The 18,039-nt window shown below is 35.9% G+C and overlaps 1 protein-coding gene across 1 annotated transcript in view; it reads right to left on the bottom strand.

Moving 5' to 3' along the window:
* Positions 1-12,070, bottom strand: part of LOC127653611 (kinesin-like protein KIF1A) — a 74,643-nt gene extending 62,573 nt beyond the window's left edge. The window contains exons 1-2 of the mRNA XM_052140347.1: positions 11,993-12,070; positions 8,789-8,951 (exon numbers count right to left, since the gene is read on the bottom strand). Coding sequence (XP_051996307.1) covers positions 8,789-8,894 — 106 coding nt within the window. The 5' untranslated portion in view covers positions 8,895-8,951; positions 11,993-12,070. The remainder of the gene's footprint in view (positions 1-8,788; positions 8,952-11,992) is intronic.
* Between the last annotated feature and the right edge of the window lie 5,969 nt (positions 12,071-18,039).

The following is an 18,039-nucleotide window of genomic DNA, read 5'->3' as shown; positions in this document are numbered from 1 at the left end:
CTATATGAAACTTTTAATTGAAGCTCCAGTTATAGCCATCAAACCCCATTTGAACATCTGCATAGGAATAATACACATGCATATACATCAGTCAACATTCTGCGGCTACATTACACAACACTGAAAGCCCTCTTTTAAAATGGCCGACTCCACTTAAGGAGTTGGAGTGAAATAATGAATTCACTCATGTCAGTAAAAGGGACAGATCCTTTCACTCAGCCTATACATCTGTGTTTGATCTCTAGGGCATGCTGTTCCAGCTGGACAACAGAGTATTTGAATTATAATAATAGAGTTGCATAGCCCACAGGGCATCATGTATGTTTAGTATAAAAGCACTGCATTGTTATATCTACTCTCATTAAGTTCCAAATTGTGTTCCAAATTTTGTTCCAGCTTAAGAACAAGGTATGCTTTAAAGGTAATTTAAAATGTCAATGCACCTGAAGCACTTGCTTCAATTATTGAATATAGCAGAAAGCCAAATAAAAATAAAGGCTTTTTTACCTATATCAGACAAAGTGCTTTGGACTACTATTTTTCATTGAATATTTTAAATGGAACTTTATAAATGTATACATTTTAATAAGTTCATTAAACCAGTGAATTGGTATTAAATGAACCATGCACAATAATTCTTAAAGCTATTTTATTTCAGTCGTTGTTTTGTTTGGTTGGTTGGTTTAATTAGTTCTTAATTAATAGTTATGTGTGGGAAATAAAGCATTGATCTGTGCAAATGACACTTGGTTGAGTGTACCAGTTGAGTGACAACTGATTCTGAGCATTCCACCAGCAGGCCTGTTGCTAGGAACCCAACAGGTCACATTCTCCTCTAGGTGGTGGAAACTGTGATGGGCTTGGAGTCCACAAACCAATCAAATCATTGCTGATGATGCAAACCTTAAGATGCCACAACTTGAATTATTTATTTGACTCATGGTGTTTGATTTCATGATCCTGATCTGTTGTACTACAGCATGAAGTAATTTATTAACAAAAAACTTAGGTAAATAGTCAATTATGTCTAGCACAGTAAATATCTAACTTTCTAAGCAGGAGGACTTTTGATCACTGTTAGGGACCAAGCTGGCAGGCATGAGGAGTACGGCCATCACAATCACCTTTTAATACCCATGAGAGGATGTGGTGACTGTATGTGTGGGCACAGCAGAGAGAGGGAGTTTTTGTGTTCTCTGAGGTCAAGTTTAATTTAATATAAATGTGTGTAACAGTGTGTAACACCATTCACATAACACTTTTGCACACAGAAGTTCAAATTATTACCTAATATTATTTGCATTAAGAATATATGACACTGTCTTTGCCACAACCTAAAAACTCAATTGAAGCCACAAGTCACAGGTCTTACCATGTTCTAGTTCTGATCTGAGGGTGATAACGCTCTTCTTTGTGTTTTATAGATCATTATCTTAGACAGTGTCATGTGAAGTTTCTAAAAGCTACTCCAAAGCCTGCCAGATAACCACATTCATTCAATTCCTTTACAATATACACACATTCGCTCTTTGTCTTGTGCCTGATATGCTTGAAACTACTCTGTTAATGTTTTCACAATCACTATTATGAATGACATACGAATCACAAACTGTACATGACATATTTTGGTAACACTTTACAATAAGGTTCCATTAGTTAACATTAGTAAATGCATTAGGTATACAAAATCAAATAACTATGTTAACAATTAAGTTAAATAATGAAAGACAAATTGTATAAAAGAATTCCAGTCAGAGAGCTTCATCTGAGAAAACACATCTCCATCAGTCATCTCCATGCTGGATCATTTCCAGTTTTATTGGATGCTTAGGCTATTGATTTTAACGTTAATGAATGCAAGAAATTGAATGTTACAAATGCGGATACACTCATTTCAATGCAACTATAAACTAATAAATGTGTATTAATGTAAGAATTGCTCTATGTTTTTTATATTTGTTTAAAATGTTAAATTCTTTCAGAAATAATGATGATGAATTTGGCTACAGCTACTGATCTAGAGTCAGTTTTCTCTTCCCACTAGTAATTACATTTTGTAGGCTTGTAATTAATTTTTGTCTGGCCTCGCCAATCAGTACACACGCTTCGCCTATGGGTTAGGATTAGGGGTTAAAATTTCGAAATATATCACGAATGCTTGTTTTAAACCTGCAAGTTTTTCTCTTTCATCATACACAACAGGACTTTTTACATTGCAAACATATTTATGTCGGGGGGTCTGAATAAGGTGTTACAATTTATGGTTAGGTTTGGGAATGGGGTATGGGTTAGGGGGTAAAATTAGGAAAAATGTCACGAATGCCAGTTTGACACGTTCTTTTTCTTCCATCCAACACAACAGGGCTTTTTTTCATTACTTTCATGGTTAGGTCTAGGTAAGGTGTTCCACTTCATTTTTAGGTTTACCTTTGTCTCAACACACATTTAGTTTAACAAGGAAGAAACAAAACACTGAAGTCTACAAGGCCACCTGGGAAATGTATAAGATTGATTGGAGTATGAGTCATAAGTTTTTTTTACTGAAGAAAGTCGTGATTTCGTGAAAGATCTCTTACGAATTCTCCATCTCATACCATTCTTCCTAATTCTTATGAGATTGGGTTGGACAGGTTTAGAAAAGAATAATATAAAACAGCTCAAATGTCAGAAAACAGAAAAAAGAAGTGTTTAACTACATGGTATTTTTCCCCCACACATTTTACATTTGGTAGGCATTTTTGTCACTTTTGGTGACATTTTTGCCCCAAACTCTGGTTATTATCTGACACTGGTAAATACTAAGGTGATGTTTAGATTGACCAGTTGTAAATACTTAGCTCTGTTAAAAGATGAGACACCTTCAGCTGAGGACTCTTTTTATAAACAGCAGCCTCAATCAACAGAGGGAACAGAATTCGGCGTGTACAAAATAAGACGGAGACAGGTATGATCAGAGGAGCATCATTTTGTGCTTCTTTCAAAATGACAATCAAATCCTCACAAACTCTTATCTATAGTCTTTCATTGAGGTTAATCTCATGTAAAACTACCACGCTAACGACTGAGCCATCACACAGAATTCACAGCACCACTGAGACCAATTAAATTCAGACTGTGTCAGTAAAGATCTTTTGGTGTAAGAAACCATAAAACAGAATCGTATATTAGCACTCGCAGAAAGAAGAGCTTAAATGTACTTTTGCATTTTAATGAGACCATTTTCTACAAAAGGAAACCATTTTATAAGAACTTAAAGGCTTGAGTGAGCAGCCCAATGGTGCCTCAGTGATAGCTGGGTGGCTTAGACCAGCCAGAGCTGCCAATCTCTCAGCTTTCCACCATTCTACAGATTAGTGGGAACTCAGCTACTGACCCATCTCAAGCTGGCAGTGGTGACAAAGATGCCAGCACGGAGCACAAAAGAGACTCTCTGGGCTCAGACTCCTACTAACAACCAGTTATTTACACCCTCAGACTGAGACTGGATCTGGCATCTCTCTAAATTAATGCTGACTAGAAAAACTCTTTCATGACATCACTGACCCTCCCCCTGTAAACTGAGTTTATATTTTAGCTGTGAAACATAAAAATCTGCAAAGTAATTGAGAAAGATTTGAGTGTGTATGTATACATTTATTATATTCACATCATTGTGTGGTCAAATATTTTTGTTATTGTATATACTTGAAATTTTTCAGCTATATACTGTATGTTAGCTGACAAGTCCATAGAAAAAGTAACAGAGATTGCAGATTAATGATAATTTATAAATTAATTTTGTTGCGGTGTATGTTTTTATTCTAGGCCAAATGTTTTTTAGATTAACAAATAATTTATTTATCGGAAGCTAAAAGCTAATCTCCAAGTATAAGTTAATAAAATAATTCAATAACTCAAATGTCCAATCTTCTGGCCATTATCGCAAAATAAACCCCTTCAGCGTGAGATAAGATCCCTCTGCTTCGCATTGCGGTCCTGATCACCCTGTCACGGTTTGTTTTAAGATAATGACTGGCTTGACATTGTCCCTAGCAAGTACTGTTTATGCATTTTTGGGTTATGAGAATACACTAAAGTGCTCTCTCACCCAGGATGCCATCAAAGCCATTACTCCACATACCATACAAAAGAAGGTCAAACATGTTTAGCAATTAGAGGTTTCTAACACTAGATTTTATGCCACTCTGCTGGGCCTTCATACAGCTCAGTTTAAACAGCCTGGCCATTGTGTTGAGATCTTTGAATAGATGTATTTGAGTGGACTCTGAATAGACACAGGCAAACCACACAGACTGTCTGCATAGGTAATCCTGCATTTCAAATTGCTGTGCAGAGACAGCATGGTCATTGGGTTTCATACAGAGATCATTGTGAGCAAATGGAAAAGCATTGTTTATCCATATTCCAGCAATAATACAATGGTACCTATGAACAAAACAGGCAAACAATCTGGAGCAGACACTAAAACAGGGTTCCTACATCTTTTTAGCTATCAATTTTGATGAATATATGTAATTTATGTATTTTATGTATATTCACGATTACTGGATAAGGGGTTATTTTTCTTTAAGAGACTTCACTCACGACAGGGTATTTTTATATTATAATCGAATGGAGTCTTTGAGAGCGAATGTGTGGATCCAAATGTAGTTTATTAAAGAAAAGGTGAAATATAAAACAAAGCAAGGCTCAGACGAGACAAAAACTCACACAAAATACATCCAGCACAGGACAAGAACTGACCAAGAACACAGCAGAACAAAGGGATTAAATACACAAAGAACTAATGAGAAAACAGGGAACACCTGGAACTAATAAACACAAGAACCAATGAACAAAGACAAGGAAAAGAACTACAAAACCCACAAACAAACGAAAGACACAAAGTGAACAATAAGTCGCAAGTGTAATCCTTACAGAGCACCTCCTTTAAGAAGCGGCTCCTGATGCTCCTAAACAAATACACATGAGCTGCGTATAACTAGAAGTAATTATATTGACTGTAGAAAGTTCCATGACATTTGCATGACGTTCTAATATTTTATTAATTTCAATGACTTTCCAGGGTCTGGAAATCCCCATTTTTAAAATCCCCTCATTTCAAGTACAAGATAAAGGCAACGTTAAATATTAAGTCAGAGTAGGAAGAGCACTTTATGTCCTATGCAAAATATGTCAAACAAACATAAAGGTTACAGACAAAAGGTAATGATTTGTTTTTGAAATCTAGGTCTATGATGGGTGCTGAGTGCAGACCACGTCATCGGTAACAACAGTCCAATTTTCCATCACCGTATGAGCAGGTGTCAGATGTGCTTTTAGAAATATTGTCAGAACAGTGGTGTTCATCTCTTAACCAGTAGACAGAGTTGACCAGCACAATCCATTTACAATGACAGAAAGTGTTTCTACTTATTCTTCTGGCTCATTTCTCTGTTCTTCATGGATCACAGCCGGCGCCCATTAAAACAAAATAGCTAGTGGCTGATGATTTGGGCTTTTATGCTCACTCACTTACTGGTATCACTCAAAAACAATGTCATATTTGCATCACGCCCCATTAACTTAGGGACTGAAAACTCACAACAACAAAAGCAACTTCTGCAACTTGGCTTACTGATCTTGCCAGCCAGTGCTCCTTCCTTGTATAGTTCTTGCCCTGTACTGTACAACAATACCATGGTGTTAAATTACATCCGCTGTCATCAAGACCCCTTTGTTTCTTGAATGTGCACAGTGTTTCTTTTTTTACAAACAGACAGAGGTACCACAAATGGCTTACAGTTTTATAACGTACTTTCTTTTTTGACCACTGTAGTTTTTGACTCAATATTTGTTATAAACATCTCTCAACACTGCATCAAGTGTGACCATGAGTGACGATGGTGGACGCTAAATTGGGCCAAACTTTAAATATTTCACAAGCTCTCATACATTATTGACCAATGGCTTTGACTTGCCAGGAAGATTAGAAATCAAATTGCTCTCCAGTCTCCTATCAGTTCCTTAAACTTTGTAGAACCAATAAACTTTCTGCAGCATGATGACAATGGGCATATCATGAAAATGAAAAATTTTTACAAAGGAGGAAAATAATAATATATATCCTGATTTCAATTTACAATACATTAAATATATTCAAATATACACTCACCTAAAGGATTATTAGGAACACCATACTAATACTGTGTTTGACCCCCTTTCGCCTTCAGAACTGCCTTAATTCTACGTGGCATTGATTCAACGAGGTGCTGAAAGCATTCTTTAGAAATGTTGGCCCATATTGATAGGATAGCATCTTGCAGTTGATGGAGATTTGTGGGATGCACATCCAAGGCACGAAGCTCCCGTTCCACCACATCCCAAAGATGCTCTATTGGGTTGAGATCTGGTGACTGTGGGGGCCATTTTAGTACAGTGAACTCATTGTCATGTTCAAGAAACCAATTTGAAATGATTCGAGCTTTGTGACATGGTGCATTATCCTGCTGGAAGTAGCCATCAGAGGATGGGTACATGGTGGCCATAAAGGGATGGACATGGTCAGAAACAATGCTCAGGTAGGCCGTGGCATTTAAACGATGCCCAATTGGCACTAAGGGGCCTAAAGTGTGCCAAGAAAACATCCCCCACACCATTACACCACCAGCCTGCACAGTGGTAACAAGGCATGATGGATCCATGTTCTCATTCTGTTTACGCCAAATTCTGACTCTACCATCTGAATGTCTCAACAGAAATCGAGACTCATCAGACCAGGCAACATTTTTCCAGTCTTCAACTGTCCAATTTTGGTGAGCTCTTGCAAATTGTAGCCTCTTTTTCCTATCTGTAGTGGAGATGAGTGGTACCCGGTGGGGTCTCCTGCTGTTGTAGCCCATCCGCCTCAAGGTTGTGCATGTTGTGGCTTCACAAATGCTTTGCTGCATACCTCGGTTGTAACGGGTGGTTATTTCAGGCAAAATTGTTGTTCTATCAGCTTGAATCAGTCGGCCCATTCTCCTCTGACCTCTAGCATCAACAAGGTATTTTCGCCCACAGGACTGCTGCATACTGGATGTTTTTCCCTTTTCACACCATTCTTTGTAAACCCTAGAAATGGTTGTGCGTGAAAATCCCAGTAACTGAGCAGATTGTGAAATACTCAGACCGGCCCGTCTGGCACCAACAACCATGCCATGCTCAAAATTGCTTAAATCACCTTTCTTTCCCATTCTGACATTCAGTTTGGAGTTCAGGAGATTGTCTTGACCAGGACCACACCCCTAAATGCATTGAAGCAACTGCCATGTGATTGGTTGATTAGATAATTGCATTAATGAGAAATTGAACAGGTGTTCCTAATAATCCTTTAGGTGAGTGTGTATATATATATATATATATATATATATATATATATATATATATATATATATATATAACAATGAAATAGCACAATATAGGATAAAAGGGATTAAAAAAACATTGTCTCTGTCAATACACTGTCAAATGTTTTGTCAGGTAGTCTAAAAATATGTGCTTCATGTGGTAACATCTAAATTGACCCTAAAACGATTTTTGTATCCAGGGGGATAAAAACATTTAAGAGGATAAATTAGTGAGTCAATAAAACTTATGAAAAATATTGAAAAATGGGGTCCATGAAAAACTAAGGACAAGCACATTTTTATATAAAATCTTACAGCAACTCACAATATTTATCTAAAATAAAAAAATTGTGAAGGCAGCTGACCTTGAGGCAAACGCTCTTATCTTTTGAATGTTATTTTCTACAAGCTATAAAATTTCAAAATTTGTGCTGGGAACTAATGATAAATTAATATTTAGAGGTACTTTTATATGCTTGCCCTTTTTATGTTAACAGAGTTATTTAATATACTGTATCTGAATTAGAATTAGGTATTAGGTAAACTACATTAGACTGCATTATGATACACCAACGAAAGTATTTTTATGGGTCAGGTAAAGTAGTAATAGCTTCTTAAGGTAAACATCGCACATTTTGTATAACTAAATGAACTAGATTGATTCAAGTCAAAATATTGGTTATATTATTATATAAATAATATTATATTATTTAGCATATCTGAATCAACCTGTCTATAATGTATTTTAATGGTTAGATCGGACCTTAAGGTAACAAATGCTCATTTTCAATATGTTTGCAGATTTTAATGGAAATCATTAAAACAGACATTTTAATTAGTTCATCTTACTTCATGAGTCTTCTGAAACTTATTCACAGAGAGAATTATGTCAACTTATTAATTACTCAATAAATGATCACTCACCCTACCAGCTAAAACATTGGTTGCATAAGAATTGTCAAAAACATCATTGCAAAACTCATCACTCCTAATTACAGCTGTAGTGGTCATCGACATTGCTGCTTGTCTGTTGTTCATTGCAACATCACTTTATTTTTATCTCTGTTTAATAGCTCTCCATCTCTCTGTATACACATTAAATTAATGGCTGAATATGAAATTAAGGTTCAGATTTGCTGGTGCATTTATTTACCCCCAGGTCAGTGATCGGTTAGCTACTGTATCATATTGTCTCAAAATGGCTGCCCTTATGAAATTCTTAAATATGAAGTCAAACACTCAGACAGGGCCCATAAACACAGAACCAATGCAATAAGAGGGAAAACAGCATCTAAACACACACAAAAGGTGACCCTCAATAAATCTGATATTGGAGCTGGTTGTTTTGGGTATTCTGTGGGGTTTAATGTCTGGAAATTCTTTACGGGAACACTGGGGCTCAGGTGCAGTTGGATACTCACTGGTTGTGTTTCCAGACATCTGGATGATGCACTTCGACTCTTTACTGATCTCTCGAGAGTTGAAGGGACGGACTCTCACCGCCACCTTCACTGAGGCCCCTGACATGGTGCCTCTGTATATGTGGTGAAAGCACTCCTATAAGTCCAGGTAAACAACTCACACCTGTCAAAAGAGAAATGGAGCATTCACAACACTTATTTCAACAAACTAAAGCCCAGAACATCATCATTAAAGCTGAAGTGTGTCATTTCACCAATAGCTTTACCAAATGGAATTGTTTTCAAAGAGGTTTCTTGAAAAATCCTGCCTATATATTTACAGGACAAACAGATAGCCCTGCCCCAAACACACACCATTGATTGAGCCAAAGTTGCATTGTCGGGCAGATTGGGATTTTTAAACAAAGAGAACAAAGTTTTAATAGTGTCATAGAGTCACACCCAAGCATACTGTCACTGTATGTACCATGTTTGGTGAAGGACGCACTTCTCGGCCGGTAAAACAGCGATCTTTTAGGTATGCATGAGAGTAGTATGATGAGATCACTTACAGTAGAAAAGAGCCTTCCAACTCACAGTTCACCGCCATTCTTTTGTATCAAGTGTTTTGAACATGACGTCACCTCAGCTCTCGAGGGATCATAAAATGTACAGTCAATCCACGCTTCAGAATCTTGCTGGAAATATTAGGCCATCCAGATATTTCTCACTTACTTCTTCATGGATATTAAGGATCAGTGTTGGGGAGTAATGGAATACATGTAACGGGATTACATATTTTAAATACTAAATATTAGTAACTGTATTCCACTAAGAATCTGCCAGTGCTGAAGAAGTAATCCAAATTCTTACGATTATGTTACTGATCTTGAGTAATCTAACAGAATACGTTACAAATTACATTTTTCAACATGTATTTTGTAATCTGTAGTGGAATACTTTTTAAAAGTAACCTTTGCAACCCTGCTAAGGATTCGGACATACTGCTCCATTGGCATACTACTGTATACAGTAGGGAAGTATGGATATTCGGACACATCAACAGTGTCTACACTGTTTGGGAAACCTACGTAAAATTAACCTAAAAATGGCTTACTTATACTTACCTCGCCATATTAAGGTGGGAGAAGAAGAAATATTGTACTGCTAGAAAAAATGACAAACTTCAGCTTTATGTTAAATAAATAAGTGTAATTACATTACAACAATTAGAAACGAAAGACGATTACTAATTGAAAATTAGCATTTTGCTCAATGCAAAAAAAATACAATAGGAAAACAGTTAAATGTACAGCAAATCTAATTTAATCCATATTAGTTAAGATTTAATTACAGATTTATTGGATATGCATATATGTACAGCACTTGTCCCTTATGAAAAGAAAGAAATGATAGTACCCCTTCTGTAGTCTCCATTACACATCAGCAGAAAAATATTGATTTAGACCCTTCTCCAACACAAATTAAATTAAATTTTTTAGAGGCTGTAAATCTTAGCTGCCTAACACCAAAGCAACCTATGTGTATAATTTCTGTTGTATCCATTTAGAAATTGCATGAGGGCTTGGCACATGAAAATCTGTTTCATCTGAAGCAAATATGGTAAGCATGAAATCATTGTAACTGAGCAGTGGCGACTAATGATAAGGTTAAACAATAAATACAAATATATTCTGCAAAGTATGTGCAATATATTAATGTTTAGACAAAACTGAAAGGTTGTGTTTATATGACACCAAAAGATCATGCATGTTCAGCTACAGATCCAGTGAGATACTGGGCCGACAGCAACAAAAGAAGTGCATGGCTGGCTAAATGTCAGTACGCTTCCTAAGATTACAATAGCCTAGTAACAGAGCTGGCAGCCACAAACCCAGACTCCAACTCAGCCTCAAAACTGGACCAAACGAAGGTACAATTAATGTATATGGGGATATTTATGGCCTTTAAGCCTCAGTCTTGTTTTCAACGAATTCTGTCATTTTCATTTAGACTGAAATCACACTGAGTCACATTCTGGTTTGTTCTGTGTCATTAAGGAGTCTCATTACTCCAGTCTAGTTAGAATCCCTGACATGAACCTCAAGACAGCATGACAGTTAATAACACACGTCTTAATCTCAGTCAAAATGCTTCAGTGTTTTTGTGCTATCAAGTTGGTTCAGAAGTGATTGCAATAAATAAACTCTGTATATACACTTCATATGGTGTATTATGCTATCATTTCCCCCCCTGAGCTGTTACAGAATAGTAATTAAGCAGGAACAGAATAAACGATTAAACATTAATTTACCATAAATTAAATTCTATAAATGATCTAATACTTCCTCTATTAATGTCCATTCATAACAACTAGTGATTGACCTTGGCTTTATTTTTAGGAATAAATCACAAAGGAAATGGTCAAGTCAGTTTTGCGGGTCAAATAGTCGCCAAGACATTTTTTCAAACAAGAATAGTCACTCAAAATACAAACTTGATCTATTTTATAAAATATACTGTCACAATTAAGATTGGACTTCTGTTCCACTTCATGAACTCAAATGGACATTGCAGATCCTCATTACAGATAAGCAGAATGTATCCAATCTTTTCTACAAAATTAATTCCATAAAATCATAGAAGACATAAAAATGTTTCAGGCTTCAAGGCAATTGTCAAGAAATCGAAATAAGTAGTTAATCTTGCCAGATATGACTAAGAAAACAGTGACCTACGAACGTAGTGGGATTCATAAGCAGTTGCATAAGCTTATGATGCCAGATGCCATTACGTTTTAACCAAGCTGCTGTTATTATACGTATTGAATATTAATTAAAAACAAAAATGTGTCCTATCTTTCCACAAAAAAGGATTCACTCTAAAATCGTGATACATTAGCAATATCCTGAAGTCATTACTGAGAGGCTGACTAGTGCCAACCCAAGACAATGAATGACAGTGCATTTTTCCTGCCTGCACTTAAAAATATGTACACATATAGGATAGAGGACCATTTATGGTGAACAACACCTGTTCCTATTCTCAATAAAAACTCTCTCTCTCTCTCTCTAATAATGATAATGTCTGGATTTGTTGACAGGCTCTGAATGGCCGCACCCCATGGCAATCCCACCCTGGTGACCCAACACCAAATAAACAGACAGAGCCTCATTAATACTGCATTATCCTCTAAAACACAATGACTATGAAAAAAATTCTTACTTTTACAATGGTGATCCTCTGATGCACTCAACTATTGATTCTACAGATCAGCTCCCAGAACTGCCTCTTGTGCTGCTTTCTCAGATTCTCTTGATTTTTACAGCTCTTCCTCTTAAATGTCGAAAACAATCTCCTTTTTCCTCTGTTAATCAGAGGGTCCTTTATTATTCCAGAGATGTGTCGTGTAGCTGGGTGCCCAGTGAGGCTTACTCGTGTGAAAGAAGGCTTCTTGGAGCAGATTTTAGAGAACCCTGTAATGTAGAAGCCAAAATGGCTCTGCTGACTGCCTATAACAGTGATGCTGAGACTGACTGAACCAGTGACATCATCACTGTGGAAGGCAGGAACATCAATGCAGTAGAGTGAGAGAGAGAGAGGGGGGGGAGGAGAGGAGGAAGGGGGTGGAGGGATGGAGAATGTGTGATTAGATTCCCTGTTGAGTACTGCGTGCGCGCACACACAACACACACACACACACAAAGCTCTGCATAACCTGTCTAATACATGAGATTCAGTGGATTATGCTGGTTAGCATGACTGTATGTGTGTGGTCTGTTAAAAGAAACAAAATAAATAATGTAGAATGAATTTAAAGATATTCAAAATATTTTTGAATAAATGTCAATTGTTTGCCCCAAAGAAACATAATTCTGAATTATAGATAATTAAAAAACAAAATACAATGTCATTTTTGACATCTCTGGTTATTGAAAGGGTAGTCTAAATAAAAAAAACTAGTCTAAAATTAAGGAATTGAAAAGATAAATGTCCCATCATCACTTCTGTAAAGGTGAAAAATTATTTACATTGTTTTACTCTACTTTTAATAAATTTAAGGTAAAAAAAAAAAAAAAAAAAAGGATTCCTTCACAATTTTACACATGCTAAAAATAATTGACCACGGATCATTTAAATATTTAAATTTAATGGATTTGGAATTACAAATACTTAATACCCATACAGGTATATCTAATTAATCAATGTCTGTCAGCATATTAGAATCAAGCATTTAACAGCTTTTACAGTGCTTATGCTAACAGTACTTAATTTCCTTTACTTTCCTTTTTTCCATAAAAAGAGTGAACAGAATGACAAAGAACAGTAAATAATATTTGACCTCTTTTTGGCCTTTCCGCTGAGCTATCTGTCAAGGAAAATCAGCTTTCGGGATTATTCTCAGTTCACAAAATATTAGAGCAAATTGGACTGTGCGCTCCCCACAAATCCAGTAAACCCATGTAACACATTCACAAAGGAGACATTTCCCTCTGACATTAATCCACCTCTGAATTCTGACTCAGCCTCTGTTTGCATTTTCTCTGTATCAAATGAGAAAGTGAATCAGAGACAAAAAAAAACTGAAACAAGAAACTTATCACATTATTTAATCATATTAAACTTTTTTATCATAATTGGATAAAAAGAGGCTTTGTATGGGTTGCCTAATCTTTTAACAGTCCCTTTTAATAATTAAAAAATAATATTTAAATACAATAAACTATAATTCAGGAAATGTCAACAATTCAAAAATAAAATATATACAATTTTACTTAAAAGTGTATATATATATATATATATATATATATATATATACACACACTTTTAAGTACAATTATATATATGTTTTTTTTTTTTTTTAAGAATTATTAAGGATTGAACAATCAAATGCATGTAGTAGACATTCATAAGCATCTTTTGGAGAAGATAACAGAGGTTTTGATGCATTTGATTTGAAGTTAAAAGATGTTGAAGATGATACATGTTAAAGCACTGAACATCGATGCTGCTGGTCTAAATGTGACAATGTAATGATGAAAAACAGACCTGCACATCAGTCTCTCTAAATGCTGTAATGATGATATATAGTATTTTTGTGTGGTTCGGAGCAATTGTTTGGTCTGTCGCTGTACAAAAGAGGGAAGGGACACAGACCATCCATGGTGCATCCAGAACATACCATGGCATCGGCTGCTTAGGTTTCACTCATATCGAACACAAAGCAATACACTGATCTAGCTATACACATAGCCAGGTCATCAGTTGGTTGTTGACTTCATCTGGGACTTAATTTTCTATTGTTTGTTTTCTATTGCCTTTCATTCTGTTATCTTTTTGTTTGTTTTATACCCTCCAATTCCTCTTGTTCAATTTGTATCTCACTCTGGCCACAACTGAGCTACTTCAAACTACATCATCTATTCCTGATAAATATCAAAGTCTCTATGGCAACTCAATCATTACACAGAGATCCATTTGCGTGTGACTCACAGTTCTATCAGGAAGACTCACAGACTTGAGTGAAATTTAAGATGACATTTATTTGATGAATATAAAACAGAAATGTAATGTCTCTCTTTGGCGTAATCCCCAACTGGCGGTCCAAAGAATTTGTACTCGTAAACGTCATATCCTGCCGGAGATAGGAGGCAGGGGCGAGGAGCCTACCCCCATGCAGGCCGGGACTCAACTGGTTGTGGTGGGGTGGTGGAGGTTGCCCTGTTAGCACACTGAAACAGCAATGTGATAGATTGTGAGCAGACTTATAACCACTGGCTTACATGTGATTGGCTAGGATTTACCTAGCTAATGATGATGTACAGTTGCTAGTCCTCCCGCTAGAACTACGCTCTGCCTACATTTCCAGAAATGTGCATCTAAAACATTACAGATGCTGTGCAGTGAAGACAATGGCGGCCACCTGACACTAAATCACAAAGTTACTCCTGTCCATTCCATATATGAACACTGTAAAAAATGAGCCTGCATTTTATCCAGCTTATGGTTTTTTTTTAAGTCATAGATAATACGAAATGTGAATTACTGCATCTACATAAAAACACATGTTAGACCAATAATATTCCCAAAAATGTTGTCCCAACTAGCCTAACACAGTTGTCTGAATGAAAAATTTTATATTGAACAATGTTGCTGATTTAAAGCATTTAACATTCAACATTCGGTTGAGTGAAACGCAATTGATTCATGTGTAAATAAGACACTGCATTAAAAAAAGAAATCAGTAAACAAGGTTAGACAGAGGGATTATAAGACTAGCATTCCATTGGCCACAGCATACAGGATGAAATACTCGCTTCATTCACTGACTTATGCAGCCAAACAGCTCCGTGTTACAGCTTCCCTTAACTGGGTGAATGGGATGATCTCTGACTCTGGATCAGCAGCTGCAAGCAACGTACTACATGGTTTGTGTACGCAGACAAAATATCTTAATTTCTTAAAATATTAGCATTTTTTTCTATAATAAACAAGTAATATGATTCGTGAAATAACGTTTTGAAGACATTTTGGTAGCAATAAAAATTATTCCATTCAAGTTGTATCAACATGCGCACTTGCAATTGTATGCGATCAACCAGTGATGTCTGTACGCACTGTGGATCAGCTTAAAACATGCGAAACTTTGCTCAACAATTATTTTACAGTGCAGCATTATAGAGTTATATATGTGCCAAAATCTGTGCACAAAAAATTATATTTCTGTGTGAAAAATTATATTTTGAGCACATAAAATGTATCTGTGCAGGCAAGGTGATATTTTGAGCAGTGTTGCATTACTTTTAAAAGTAACTTGTTAGAGGGGGCCACACGTGCCACGTGATAAGATGTGATAAGACACCACGGACTGACGGTCTCAGATGCGGAGGCAACTGAGATTCACCATTCGGATTGAGGCGAGTCACTACGCCACTATGAGGACTTAGAGCACATTGGGAATTGGGCATTACAAATTGGGGAGAAAAGTATGAAAGTATATTTGGTGCAAATCAAATGAGCACCCGTGACAGTGTTATTTGTAGTTGTAGAGATTAGCCACACATGTGTATCAGTAAATTTGAAGTCACAGAGAAATTTTTTTTAAGAGTTGCAAGCTTGTAAATTTTTTTTCTCTACCACAAACACAACACAACAGTTACACCTCAAATTCTTCATTGCAGATGCACAAATCCTTTTCTACGAATCACATTTTTGCTACAGTTGTTGCAGTAAATATGGTGCAAAACATATTCACACACCCACATCAAAAAATTGAAGTCAGGGACAAATTCATCCAACAAGAGTTGCACACTTGTAGAATATTTTCTCACAAATATATATTTTTTCTTTCATATTTTTCTCGCACAAACACATATACAAAACTACAACTGCTTGAATCTGCTACTACGAGTCTCAAACACAGTTTTTTGCGCGCTCTCCCTTTTGCACCACATGTCTGTGTAAAATATGGAGCAAAAGTGAGTTGTGCATCTGTAGGCAGCAGGCGGGCACTGTTCAGAGATCAGAGAATTTTGGCCAATCAGAAGAGCTAGTTTGGGCGCCTCTACATTTGTTTATATTTTATATATGCACGCTGGTCACTCCGGTCAAGCAGCCACGATTAAAATCCATATAACAGAAAGACATGCTTTCTGACTCCTGCTGAGTGCAGAAGATAGCGAGTCTTACTATATTGACAAAAACGCGTTTATTACGTGTCTGAGACGTGCTGGTGTTTATTAATATGTTTGATTTAGCCTATGTGAAATCTGACTGGTTAAGACTCTTGGATAGAACAGGTAAATATTTTATAACCAAAGTTTACTGAATTAAATGACATTACATTTACATATTACATATAATAAATGTGACTTTTCTGCCAAGGATCTCTCATTGTCATTCATATGTACCTCGTAATAAACTTTGAATTGCAAATTAAAAGTACAGTGTTTGAGAAAATTAAAGGCAACAACACCCCAAAATTCAAAGTGCATCCTAGCACTTGGATAATTTCCTCACATTCAAACACTCTTAAAAAGCTTTCCTTTATAGGTTTGCTCACATTTTCAAAGGATTATATATTTTCATGTTATGTTACTTACACGTATAATATTCATGAAAGGATGTCATATTTAGTATGTAAATGTTTGCTTGTTTACTTAGAGAATGTTGATCACAACGAATGTCATGTCTCTTGTACCATTTTCAAGATATAAATGTTAATAATTGAACATCCACTATTTTTGAGTGGGAGTTTGTAAGAATCCTCCACAAAAGATCACAAATCAACTTTTTGATTGCAAATCGATTGTGACTCAAAGAAGGATAAAATGGTTCTTAAGGCATTGTCAAGAGACTCTGTAAAGTTCATTTTCACTGTACTGATCATTTATTTCACATTCTGTCACTTTACTCACCAACCTGTTTCATGTTTTAGGTGTTAGATTAGTTTTATGTTTAGAATAGCAATAAAGTGTGTCTGTATTCAAGGATAATTTGGCTGTGGTATATTTTGATAAATAATCTCATCCCTGTTTTAAAAATTTCACTTCAAAGCTGTACCTAAATATGTGTGATATTATTTTCAATATGCCATAAGATTAATATAACTCCAATAAGTGAATTAATCATAATTCCCTTATTAAAGCTAATTCCTTACAATAGAAATTGTTAACAGATACAATAAACGTTGTATTATGATTTTAATTGTGAAGAATTTTATTCAGACAAATAATCTAGTTATTTGTAATTTATCTCATTTATAATGTTTGTCGAACGCAACTAATTCCATTATAAATTTCCTTACATAATAATGTAGAATAAGGACAATTTAATTAAATTCTTAGCTCACACATACTGTACTGTTCCTACATATAATGGTGGAGGTACGCGGGCACTTTAATCCATAACGCGTACATTTACATCAACCAAATTTCCTACAATAATAAAGACTAAATAACTGGAATGTGCATGATTTGTTTTCCATCGAAAATGAATAATGAATAACCACTGCCTTATCTAAAGCAATAAAATCCAAACTTGAACCTGCATCATATATGTCATCATATGTGGTGCCCATTGATAATGCCAGAGTCAACTTGAGAAGTTTTTCAGACGTCGGGATAAAATTCAGTGGGGAATGCAATCCTAGCATGTTCAAGGAATAAGTCACTTGTTATTTCAGCGCACACATGTTTCAGCTGATCCACGGTGTGTACAGACGCCACTGGTTGATCGCATACAACTGCAAACGTGAATATTACTTGAAAGGA

Source organism: Xyrauchen texanus, chromosome 13, assembly GCF_025860055.1.
Source record: "Xyrauchen texanus isolate HMW12.3.18 chromosome 13, RBS_HiC_50CHRs, whole genome shotgun sequence".
Taxonomy (NCBI): Eukaryota; Metazoa; Chordata; class Actinopteri; order Cypriniformes; family Catostomidae; genus Xyrauchen; species Xyrauchen texanus.
The sequence above is the reverse complement of the archived record's forward strand: the minus strand, read 5'-3'. Positions and strand labels throughout refer to the sequence as shown.